This window comes from Oryza sativa, chromosome 6 (genome assembly GCF_034140825.1).
Source record: "Oryza sativa Japonica Group chromosome 6, ASM3414082v1".
NCBI lineage: Eukaryota > Viridiplantae > Streptophyta > Magnoliopsida > Poales > Poaceae > Oryza > Oryza sativa.
The window spans coordinates 21,897,133-21,910,346 of record NC_089040.1 but is presented as its reverse complement, the minus strand read 5'-3'; the positions used below and the strand labels follow the sequence as shown (position 1 = coordinate 21,910,346).

Genomic DNA, 13,214 nt, shown 5'->3' with positions numbered 1-13,214 from the left:
TATGCTGTAATCGTGCTGGTTATCGAATTGAAAATAGAAAAAGCTAATCCCCAACAACCTCTGCTTCTTCCCTCTCTCCCTCTGTTCATCTCTCTTCCTCCCCAAGTGCTCGGTCAAATTCTTGACAGAGGTTGTGACAAAAAACCCCTTTGTTTTTTAATTTGTTAAGAGATGCGCTCATAGCATAGTGGCAGGGGTTGCTGCATGCACCCTATCGGTCCAGGTTTGATTCTCGTCGAGTACACACACCAGGTTCGATTCTCGTCGACTACGCACACCAGGAATCGTCGAGTACGCACACCAGAAATATTTACTTTTCTTTCTTCTTAAAACCATTGACACCAAATCCTTTCTTGGTGTCTAACCTTTTTTTAATTGTTTAAATCCATCAGTTGATCCAATGAACTTGGTTATTATACAACAATCAGTAGTCGGCCTCACCAAATTGGCGATTTCTCAGTTTCGATAGAACATTTTTAACAATGAATCAGCGAGCATAACAGATGCTGTCAACATAACAGAGTAGTTTGACTTGTTTCTGGCATACTTCACGTACAGATAATTAAGTAGAAAAATATCTCTATACTATTCAAAATGTTGGTAGCTAGCAGTGGTGTTCATTTTCACACCACCTCTATTACTAGCATTTAGGCTTACAATCTATACTATTACACCACATTCAACAATTCCTCTCTTTTATTATTGGCTTCACCATATTTCAAAATCACAAATTTGTTCAATAAGAAAAATTGTAGTATTACTTAGAATAAATATATATTTATTACTTGATTTAATAAGCTAGAAACTCAATTTGGTTTTCGTGACAACACAATCAATTAGTCCTGAACAAACAAAATTCCAAGAGTATCTACGTTTTGATGACTAGCTGATTGGTCATCCTACGAGAGTCTCGAACCAAACTGTATCGAACGTCCTTTTGTTTACGAGGATTGCTATAGCACGGGATTTCATTCCAACGCGATACTTTATGAATCTAATCCTGCACCTCCCGTTTTTCCCATGTTCAAGCTCCCACATTACAAAGAAACAAGTAGCGTAGCTCCTTGCTCCCACCGGTCACAGCAACAACAGAGGAAGGAGGGAGCTATCGTTGAGAGGAAAAGAAAAGAGAAGATGAGACAATGATAGGTGACTTGCCGGTAAGTTAGACGATGACAACGCGCTCTTTTCCCCTACGCCTTGACCCGGTACTTGATACCATTGGTATCAGACCCGATATCTAATACCTGATACCAGGCATGATACCCCGAGATATCAGACCTTGGTATCAACCCTCTGATACCTAAGGTATCAACTGTGACATACTTGTACACACATCAGTGAGTACAAGTGATGGGTTGGCAAGAAGCAGAAGAAACCCAATTCCAAGGTCGCCATCTACGTCGAGACTAGTCGCTTCCACCCAGCCTCTTCCTATCGACGCCTAGGACCTCATCCCCCTCCTCCGCCGCCTCCCTTTCCTTCTGGTTGCACATGACAACCCCCAATCTCACAGCCATAGTTGGCTCGCTCCTTGACTATAACCCCCCTGCCCATGCCAACCTCTACTCTTTCACATTCTTCGGATCCAGTGTAGCTAGAAAGGGAGAAAAGATGATAAGGAATGTCGTCGGTGTTGGAGACGATGGTGAAGGAGTCGAGGAGAGTGAGGAGGAGGATGGCCACTGGGGTAGAGGAGTGGATGGAGGGAGGAGAAAAACGAAGCGCTGCTACTTGGTGGGGGAGAAAAACGAGTCAGTGGGGAAACAGATCTTGAAGATATGTACCGTTCACACCTATTTTATCACGTGTCCTTGTGCCCCCGATGGGATTCCGTGTATTAGTTTTTTCTGTTTGTTTGTGGGAGTTTAGAATTTTAAGGAATAATTGGTTGGTAGCTAGATTCTAATAATCAAGAGAAGTTGGATTTCCTATTTTTTGACTTTTAATTATTTTTGTAGATTTTACACAGCTTCTCAGATTTTAGACTTTGTATTGTTTACGAGAGCTTCTAATTCTGAAAGAAACTACAGTCGCTAGAAACTTCCAAAACAAGCCCTTTGATTGGATGAACCAGCCGGGATTCGTTTGTGCACGGCCCAACGTGTCACGGAGCCCATTCAGTGACCCGGCCCAGGTAACCATGGGCCATTGCCCATGAGGCCACGCTTAGTCGCCTGGTCGTCGCAGCCGTTGCATATGCCATGCATGCGCGCGAGCGAAACTGCAACAACCGCCACGCCAGAGTCCACCGCACGCCACGCTCTCCGCTTCGATCGGCGGCGGCGATCCATCGATCCCCTCCTCGCTCCCGCGCGCGGGCGCGTTGACGTAACCACCTCGTCCTCATCATCATCCTCTCCCGCCTCGCCGGCTCTCCCATCTCCTATAAATTCCGATGATAATACCATCTCCTGATCAGTTCAATTTTGTCATAATCGGCTGCTTCTTCGCTTCAATTCTGTGTTGGTAGCAGGCGACGCTCGGTGTCTTAGTTCATGGCTCGGAGGGATCAGCTGGTCTCTTTCCTCTGCTTCTTCCTGATCGTCTCTGCCGTCGCCGGCGGCTTGTGCGTCTCGGCCACCGTGCTCCCGATGCGGGTGGGGAAGCAGTACGTCGTCGGCGGCCGTAGCGGGTGGAGGACGCCGCCGCCGGCTAGCGTCGACTTGTACGCCAAGTGGGCCGCCGGCATCCGCTTCTACGTCGCCGACTCCATTGGTAAGGCCCCCAAGCTAGCTATAAAACAATTCGAACATCGAAGAATTTGTTCTTGATTCAATTCATCCATCGATTTCATGCTGCAAATCGAAGAGTTCGTGTACAAGAACGATTCCGTGGTGAAGGTGGACAAGTTCGGGTACTACCACTGCAACGCGACGGCGGCGGCGGCCAACGACGGCAGCGTGCTCTTCCTCCTCGACGCCCCCGGCTTCGCCTACTTCTCCAGCGCCGACGCCGATCACTGCAAGAAGGGCCAGCGCCTCATGATCAACGTCGACTCCGCCCCGTCGCCGGCGCCCGCCCCGGCGGCGTCGCCCATCGCGAAACCTCCTGCCGCCGTGACGGCGGCCACGCCACCGCCGCCGCCGCCGCCGCCGTCGCCATCGCCTTCCCCGAGCCCGGCGCCCCAAGAAGCCGCAACGGCGAGCGCCGCAACGTCGTCGTCGGCGGCGACAGCGGCTCACGCATTGCTCCTGGCCGCGATGGCCATGATGGGCTTGATTCTTGGAGAGTGGTAGTAACAACAGAGTTTGCATTGAGCTAGGCCATCAGGGTGTTAGTTAATTAGGATGGTTAATTACTTCGGTGCAGTATGGAACGTACTGGCTGGAGCTTAATTACCGTCGCTGAACTGAATAATTTCGATGTGAATTAGACGATTAGTTGTTGATTTGTCGCTTTAGAATCGAAGAAGAAATTAAGATCTCTCCATTTTCATGCAAATTTCTGATTTGTGGGAAGAGCTTGTTGTTTCGGTTCATTATACACACCACGTGTCATCAACATCTGCACCGTGTGTAGGGTGAAAACGGGCATCTCCTAGGAAACGAAGCTCGATCGACCGGTAATTGATTATATATATTTATTATTTAAACTACTTAGTGTCGACATTAATATGATGCACAAAAAATTAGAAAAAACAAAATTTATAAATAGATAAAAAACGATATGGTCGGAAACTGTACTCCATATACGAAAAAGGCGTTTTGGTCGATCAGGAATTTTCGTGACCGCTTTCACCCTACTGTGCGGTATGAAAATGCCTTACCCGCATGCAGTCTATGCTAGTGGTACCAACTGATGACTAAACTAGGTCCCGATCTTTTCATAGGTATTGATAATTCTCGATTTGGAGGAAACTTGACACATACGATCCGACTTCCGATCAACACTTCAAACCCTGCAAGCGCAGCACCACGTCTATTCTAGTTATCAACCGTGTCAAAACCCGGTTGACCTCACCGAGAAGACTAATGACTGCATGTGAATCGAAGAATACAAGCAAGAATAAAGTATAGCAACTCAATTGCATATAAATAATTAAGAACTCGAATTTAGGGTTCCACAAACCAAACAAGCGGCAAAACTGCAATGGCAGAAATAATCTAAGCAAAACCCAATTCTAAATTATGACGGCTACTAAATAAATATAATTTAGGACGTCGTAGGGTTGCTCTAGGATGCACGCTCCCTTGGGCTTAGCCCACGACACAATTGCAAAGTCCAAGACCCAAATCAAATTCGAACTGGACGAGGTACGTGGCTTGATTTGTAGATTCCTGACAAGTTGGTGGGAATCTTGAAGTGTGACCAAAAACCATCTGAAAGTAGACTCCATAAGTTTTCTAATAAATACTCATGGGCCCGGAGATTCCTTCTAGATCAGTGGCTAGTTCCGTTTGAAGTTGACGTTGTCAGGAGTCCCGAATCCAAATCTAAAACATGTAGAAATTTATCTCTTATCTTATATGGACCAAAAGTGACGTGATGAGGTAGAAGTGGACTTGGAGAAGGTGTTGATTTGGTCCCAAATTAACTTTTTGATCATCCATGCATTCCTTATGATTGGTCTCTTTTCCTTCACCCATATAAGTACCTCTCTAAACAAAAATATACGAAACTCATTGTGTAGCAATGTTTGTTCAAATATATAACAAGTACATCTACTATAGACCATATGTACCCTTAGTTGATAAATACATAAGGTAGCCATGATCATATTTGAGCTAGTTGTATCCTCGTCAACTTGGACATGGGCTTGAATCAAAGGTAGAAACAACTGGAATGGTGCACATATAAAAAGAACGCACAAATGTCTATGTTTTCTTTAATAATGGAATTAAATCTGGCCTTTGCTTTAATGAAAATACAACCAATTATTATAGTATTCTCTTAAAAAAAGCAAACACTCAAGAAAAAAATAACTTAAATAATAAAGCCAACACATAAGGAGTAAATAATTATTGAAATCTATTTGTGAATCTCCATCCGTAGTGCAGAAGTGTCTACGTGCACTACTCAAAACAGCTAATAGCGGGTAGATAGCAGATTATTGTTCATGTAGTGGTCGGATCACAGATAGCGTTCGCTAAGTTCCAATAACAACATCTAGTTACCACTCATAAATTTCTCTCTCTGTCTGTGTGTATCATAAAATGTTATTACGTGTATCGATATCAACATGGTATCGTAGGTACTAGACACAATAATCATATGTACCAGGCTTTGGTACCTACGTACCATGATGATATTAATATGGTTTCATAGGTACCGGATTTCGTAACGAGAGTATCAATCATACCATGCTGATATCATCATGATGTCCAGTTATTCCGTTGAAATGTATACTTGTATGTAGTATTTGTGATATCATAAATAATAACTTTCTAACGAATTAACAATGGAACAAATAAATTAGTGATAGATCAATACACATATAACTTAAGAGTATAAATAGATATCTAGTTGCATTTAAGGAGTTGATGTGTCGTCCATCAGTTACATCTAAGACTCAGTCGATCTGCTATTATGGTCTGCTATGTCATATTGCAGCCGCTAAGTTCCAACTTGCTATCATATATCTGACCCACTAGCTACCTCGTAGCGGTAGAGGTAGGGATACTACCGATACAAAGGGCATCACATGATTTTTTTTTGAAACATAGTACAAACACTGACACCCACAACGTGCGCACACTCACCTCTATGAACGCGCCTGCACACACACCCTACCCCTACGAGCACCTCTGGAAGACTGAGCTGGCATATCTTTAGATTGACGAAGTTACCACATGTGTCTCGCTGTTGAAAGGTACGTCGCCTGCTACTAAAAAAATAATTAATCGTAAATATGATCACTCTTGTCAAATCTTGAATTTGAACCTGGGTGGGCTGGTTCCACCACAAGGAACTTAAGTAGCTGAGCTACGCTCATTTCACATTAATTTTTTTGTTCGATGGTAATAAGCGTTGTTAACTCATTAATTGTACGGCATTTGCAGGCTATATTAAATCGCCCGATTGAAATGGTGCAACTTTGAAGATGCATGTATGGCTATTACAATAGTGCTTGATTTTGATGCAAAATACTACTAGCATGAGTAGGGTGTTCGTGAGAAAGAAAATAGATGAAAAAAATGGCAAATAATAATGATAGATTAGGTTGGTATCTTGACCATGTTTTTTCGGAGCATATGGATAGTTGGTGTCAGGGTATACGTGAGATTGAGGTAAAAGAAAGACATGAATTTTTATACAGGTTCGTCCTCCCGCTTACTGATAGGTAATAACCCTATTGTTATTGGCTGAAGTCTGTATTGCCTTTATAGATCAATATCACACGAGTACAATATATGAGATGACCTAGTTTGTCGCTGTCGACCTAGCATCATCGCTGTCGACAGTGTAGTGATCTTTTTCCTTGAATATGAACTCAACGAGATTGGAGATGTTTCTAGATCTCTCATGTCAGCCTCTCTGGCTCATACATTGGGTTTGTCTATATTTGTATTGGCTTGTCTTTTGACTTGGCATGTCCCCTGATTTCCTCCTAGGGGGTCTTGTATTCATACTCTGGGTGTCCCATTATACAAGTAGAACTAGGGAAACAAGTATGGATACGATCCGAGTAGTTCCTGTAGTGTCCGAATAGAACTTTGTTTGTCCTTCCTTATCTAGAACATCTTCCGTATATGAGGCATGATTTCGTATACGACTTGGTACATGATGGGTCCCACCGAGTCTTAATACAAGAGTATTGGGTATGTTTTATCTATAACACCGATAGTCGGCTCCAAGCATCCATTGCACACTAATGCCAGAGATAATTAAGGAATTGATAGACTAGCTAGCTAGGGGATGTCTGGATACGTTTTTGTTGCACACAGCGATGTATGAACCGTTCTAGAACGCTTTAATTTATTAAGAAATCATGCAAAAACTAATAAATATTTGTATTAGTTGGAAATTCGCCTTATAGCTTCACTACTACAGAAAAAGGGATCGGTGCTAGTTAAAAACTTGTCATAGGTGCCAGATTTTCTAACTGTCATCTAGTAGGCAATACCTTTGAGGAAGACTCAAAGGTGTAGGTTCTAAGAATGAAAAAAAGAAAAGCAAAAATCCCGGCTTGGTGCATCGCTTCGAATCGAGCCAATACATCAAACAGCTCTCCATCATCACTGAGATCAACATCATCTCCATCAACCAAACACAATGATATCACCGTCATCCTATCAACCAAACACGATCACAAACTCAACAAAATCACAAATACAAATACATAGAAAACGACATTGTCATCATCGTCGATCCCGCCTCCCCCGTAAGCACAACAGTGATCCGGTCGCCTCCGTCGTCGTGGCGGCGTCGGTCGGATGGAGAAGAGGAGGAGGAATGAGGGGAGGCGACGGTTAAGGAGGAGGAGTGACGGATCTAGAAAGAGGAGGAGGGAGGAAAAAGGAGGAGCGGCGGCGAGGGCTAAGGAGGAGGAGGAGGAATCCCTTCTTACGACTATAAAGTTATCACACGGAGTTCTGGACAAGCTCTCGTCATCATTGAATTGCATGATGTATGATCGCTGACCATTCACATGATGTCACACTCGAGCACATGACCAATAATTTATCACGGACCTCCTGTTCTTTCAGAAACTGTACTCCCGCTTCTTTTGCAGGTCATATCACTCGCAAACGCCAGTGAAGCAACTCCCATTAGTTACAAGCAGTGCGTGCGTGCATTATCACAAGCTCTTGGGCTGATGCACAATTAATGTGGGAAGGTAAGGAATAAATGAAGTTGTACAATTATATCCTACCTCTTCCGTTCCATAATATAAAGGATTTTAACTTGTTACTTGTACTGTTTGACTATTCGTTTTATTCAAAAAATTTTAGAAATATTTTTTTTGATCGACTTACTTTATTATCCAAAGTACTTTAAGCATAAATTTTTTTTTATATTTGCACAAATTTTTTGAATAAGACGAGTGATCAAACAGTGCATGAAAAAGTCAAAATCTTATATTATGGGATGGAGGGAGTAATATTTTAGTTGCACGAAACTTAACTCAATCAATCAACTACTCCCTCCGTCTAAAAAAAAGCCCAACCTTGACATGGATGGGACATTTCCTAGGACAACGAATCATGACAGGGAGTAGAACTTAATATCAAAAAGTGATTAAAGTTTGTGACCATTTTCATGTTATTACTCCCCTCGTCTCAAAATATAAGAGATTTTACAAAATGTGACGTACTCCCTCCATCTATTTTTGATAGTCATATTTCTGAAAAATTTATTTTTGATAGGCATATTTCAATCCAACAACCTATCATCTTAATGACTTTCTCGGATTTAATGCGTGACTCTCTATTCTTCCACACAAGATTGGCTACATGGGCATCGAGAAATGTAAATATTAATGAATCGCTTGTTTACAAGGAATAACTACTAGCATATTAAAATGGATGATAAGTAGAATTGCTTATCCTTGGTCTGTGTGCCAAGATGAAATATATATGACTATCAAAAGTAGATGGAGAGAGTATATCCTAGCAATTTGAATATGAATATGTTTCTTGTCTAGATTCGTAATCCTAGAATACGTCTCTACCACCCAAAATCTTTTATATTTTTGGACAAACGGGGTATAAACTAGTTAAGTCCAATATATTATTACTTGCTTCGATTTGATAATTCTTACGTTTGAACAAGGTTAAGATCAAATTTTTATAACTTTTACTTTCAATAAGTTTAAAAATATTTAGTTTAATGCATAGACCATCATATACAGATTTGTATTGTAAAGTACTAAGTAAAAGTAAAAGTAAAAATGTATTTATTGATTGTATATATTATAATAGAAAAACTTAGTTAAAGATATATTTTGAAGATCGTGTCATTGTAAAAAATATCAGGAATTATGGAATTGGAAGAAGTAAGTTTTTAATAATTATTTAAACAACATATAAAAACGATGCGACGGTATCTGCATAAAGACGAAATTACTTCTGCGAGAGCATTCCCATTTGATTTGTTCAGCTTATTACTGCCATAGCCAGCCACCTGTGCCATGCCAATCAATCGATCACTACTTGTCCTTCTCTTGCAGATCGAATTAATGAACTACTCCAATCAAAGTCTAATAGCACCATTTAATTTGACAGCAACTAGCTAGCTAGTGACAGTCTGACAGAGCAGCTTCAGTTTCAGTTGTCTTGTTTTACCCACGTACACGTACACACGTTCTTGGCTGGGAGCAATCCATGCATCATGCATGCATGTGTACGTACCTACTTACTCCCTCCTTCTTAAATATAAATATGTGACGCTGTTAACTTTTTTAAACATGTTTGACTGTTCGTCTTATTCAAAAACTTTTATGAAATGTGTAAAACAATATGTATACATCAAAGTATATTTAACAATAAATTAAATGATAGGAAAAGAATTAATAATTACTTAAATTTTTTTTAATAAGATGAACGGTCAAACATGTCTAAAAAAAAGTCAACGGCGTCAAATATTTTGGGATGGAGGGAGTACATACGGAGTACAGTAGTATACATACGTCGTTTAGCAACCGTTCCATCATGAACATGCTTGAGTTGAGCTTCGTGAACCACATGTTTTAATTAAGCTTTCTCTGGCTTGTGTCATGCCATGATTTGGTACGCTCTTGTTGGTTGGGAGTTGGAACAACCTAGATAGATAGGTCTTTTTCCTGCGGATCGATCGCACACAGGTTTTCTCTGATAGTTATGAGTTCGTCTCCTCCTCAACCGCTTGCATTTCTTGCCTGTCGATGTATCATGCATGCTCATTGATGAGATAATCTCACGAGGAGTGAGCTATACTAAATCTCACGAGGAGTGAGCTATACTAACTCTGTTCTTGAATATACGACGTTGTTTACTACTGTTAGAATAAATTTATAAAAAAGATATTTAAGGTACTTCCTCCGTTGGGCTGTGTACATTTATTGTGGATGTAGAGGTTGGATTTTAATCTATTTTCTAAAAAAAAAGTACTTCCTCCGTTGTTTGGCTTTTTTTTCTTAATTAAAGTTCTTTAGATTTGTTTAAATTTATAGGAAAAAATAGTAATATATATCTACAACACCAACTTAGTTTAATTAAATTTAACATTAAATATATTTTGATCAAACATATTTGTTTTGTATTGAAAATAATAGTATATAAAATTTGGTCAAATTTTAAGAAGTTTGACTAAGAAAAAAGTCAAACGACTTATAATATCAAATGATTGAATTATTAAATAATGCGATAATCAAATATAGAATGAAACAAGTGTAGTGTTCTTTTTTTTATCTTACTGACAGCTCATTAATCATATTACTGATGACTGATGCGTCTGTATTAATAATGGACAGGCACCAGTAACAAGCCATCTAGCTCATAGTAATATCATATAAATATAGCTATTAAAATTGTCAAATGAAAATGAAGCATATTCAGAAGATCCTGCCTCTGAATTAATACCCAGAGAAAAACAAAAAAGAGAGAAAGAACTCATAAGCCATAAGCCAAAGATTATTACTGGCTAGCTATATATATATACACAGAATCACAGGTCAAAAAGGAGAGAGAGATAGTAGTATAGTAGTACTACATGTTCCACAGGAGCGCGCCGAAGCCGGACGCCACGACGCCGTCCGCCCAGACATGGTCCAGCTCGAACCCGAGCGCGTCGTGCACGGCAATGCCGCCGCCGCCGCCGTCCTGCAGACACGCCGCCGGCTGGTCGTACCACGGCTGGTCGGCGGCGGGGTCGTAGTGGAACGTCGTAGCGCCGCTGCTGGCGAACACGAGCTCTGCCGCGGCGTCGAGCTCGTCGATGGGCGGCAGCTCGACGATCTCCTCCAGCTCCTCGTCGTCGTCGTCCTGGTCGACCTGGGCAACGAGCGCGTGCGCGCGAGCCGCCTCTGATGGCGATGCCTGGGGCGGCATTAACGGAGGCGGCGGCGACGGCGGCGCGGGGACGACGGCGTCGAGCGCCATGGCCGCGGCGCGCGCGGCGGCGGCCTGCACGTCGCGCGGGGCGGCGGAGGCCGGGCGCGGGAGGGACGCGGCGGCGCCCGGGAAGTTGAGCACCGCGGCGGGGCCCTTGACGACGAGCGCGGCGGCGTCGTGCGCGCGCGCCGCCATCTCGGGCGTCGGGAACGTGCCGAGCCAGATGCGCGACTTCTTGCGCGGCTCCCTGATCTCCGACACCCACTTCCCCCACGCCCGCATCCGCACGCCGCGGTACGTCGGGTGCCTACCCCCACCGCCGCCCCTCCCGCGCTTCTCGCCGCACCTCGCCGCCGCCTCTCCCCCAGGCGACGGTGGCGTCGACGTCGACGAGGCCGACGACGACGGCGACGCCGGACTGCACGCCGCCAGCTCGTACTCCGGCATTGGCATTGGCAATGGCGAGCTGATCAAACAACTGTACACACAAACACTTAGCCACTACGTGAGCTCGAATGGAGAGCACGAGAGACCGTGTCGAGAGGAGGAGATACGTGGGGGGGTTTTAGTAGTGGTTGGTGGGAGCGCGCGGTGACGGCGACGTCTCACCGGACGCGCGCGCGCTCTTCTCTCCTCTCTCGCCATCGACGTCCTTGTCGTCGTCAGCAACGCTCCATCCTCGCCCAATCTCACTACATCTGTATCCATCCATCTATCTATATATCTATCTGAATCTGATTTACCTCAAATTCTCCATTGTTTATTAATTAATTTGTTCTTCTCCGAGTGACGGAGTGAGTGAATATGTTTATTTGTGTTTACCGGGTCAAGAAGAGAGAGCGACTACCATGGATGCAACGGATAAATTTCGGAAAGAACCGTTGCAACACTTGGGAGAAAACAATTGTTTACAAAAGTTCATAACAATCTTTGATACCAGTCTTGTTTATTTCGTCTCTCTGTTGCTTATAAAAGAAGTTTCTTTAGTGATGAGGACATCACTCCATTGGATATACACAACAATCCTCCACCGGTCATTAAAAAACCAATTACAAGAGCTCGCGCACGATAATTGAATTTAGAGGTGAGCTTGTTCCTACGTTTTTTTACATGATTTTGAGAATAGATTCCTATCTAATGATTATATTATGATTAAGAATCATGGAGAGGACAAAGCGACGCTTAGAGAAAGACTTAGAGGCGTGGAAATCATCAAGGGCACCCAAATCAATATGGAGGCTCAACCAAGTCGACTTCGAGTATTATTCGGAGTCCAAGACTAGTCTGCACTAAAACGGACGCCCAGATCGCATACATGCTCGGATTAGGGTGTTCTTTATATGGATGGAAAGCTAAGAAGATAACATTTCCAATGGTTCTAGTCCCACGTCCAAATTCTTTTCAAGTCAATAGGAATCAACCAAACAAATTGATGTTTAGAATTTGTCCCGGTGTTGCGTCACCGTATTTGGGCCTTTGGACCGTATATTGTGTTGGAACCCATTAGGGTTGCGTCAAGGGTTGTTTGCATGACCCTAAACTCTATATATCAGTACCCGCCGTCACCTTTAGGGTTCAGGTTTTGCTTAGATTATTCTATCAAGAACAGTCTCGCCGCTAGATTGGTTTGTAAGATCCCAACTTGTAAGCTTAATCATTCATCTGTAATTTTGGTTGTATTCTTCCTTGTTCTTGTTTGTGTTCTTCGTATCGCAAACAGGGATTAGCCTTATCAGCGACGTCAATCACGTTTCGACATGGTTAATAACCGGAGGAGACGTGGGGCTGCGATTGCGGGGCTTAAGAGCGTGTTCGTTCAGAAGCCGGATCGAGTTGTGTCATGACTCCGTCCAAATCGACTGCTTATCAGAATCTTTCGGAAGATCGTGAACCCTAGTCCACATCACTTAGTAGTATTAGTGGGGGTTCAAACTCTTTTGTCAGGTTTATTTCTTACTACCTCCTTTTTTAAAAAAATAATTCAAAGCATTGACTAAGCTTCTACAAACTTCGATCACTACTTTTCCTATAATATATTTATAAATACCTGGAAACCTACTGTATCATAAAAGTATTATAGAATGTATATAGAATGAAAAAGAGTTATTGGTCAAAGTTTCAATATGAGTGTTCAATCATTAAAAAAAGAAAAAAGATTGTAAAACATTGTGACTTTTGATGTAATGTTTGGCCACTCGTTATATATATATATATATATATATATATATATATATATATATA

At 42.5% G+C, this 13,214-nt stretch overlaps 2 protein-coding genes across 2 annotated transcripts; one reads left to right on the top strand and one right to left on the bottom strand.

Annotated features, from left to right (window-relative positions):
* Positions 1-2,347: 2,347 nt before the first annotated feature.
* On the top strand, positions 2,348-3,488 carry LOC4341275 (early nodulin-like protein 17). The gene is made up of 2 exons (XM_015787302.3): positions 2,348-2,718; positions 2,812-3,488. Exons 1-2 carry the CDS (start codon positions 2,499-2,501, stop codon positions 3,237-3,239), a joined length of 648 nt encoding a protein of 215 aa, XP_015642788.1. The 5' UTR covers positions 2,348-2,498; the 3' UTR covers positions 3,240-3,488.
* A 6,924-nt stretch (positions 3,489-10,412) lies between these two features.
* LOC107278321 (dehydration-responsive element-binding protein 3) lies at positions 10,413-11,512 on the bottom strand. The gene has a single exon (XM_015787328.3). The coding sequence runs from the start codon at positions 11,424-11,426 to the stop codon at positions 10,629-10,631; it is 798 nt and encodes a 265-aa protein (XP_015642814.2). The 5' UTR covers positions 11,427-11,512; the 3' UTR covers positions 10,413-10,628.
* Positions 11,513-13,214: the final 1,702 nt, after the last annotated feature.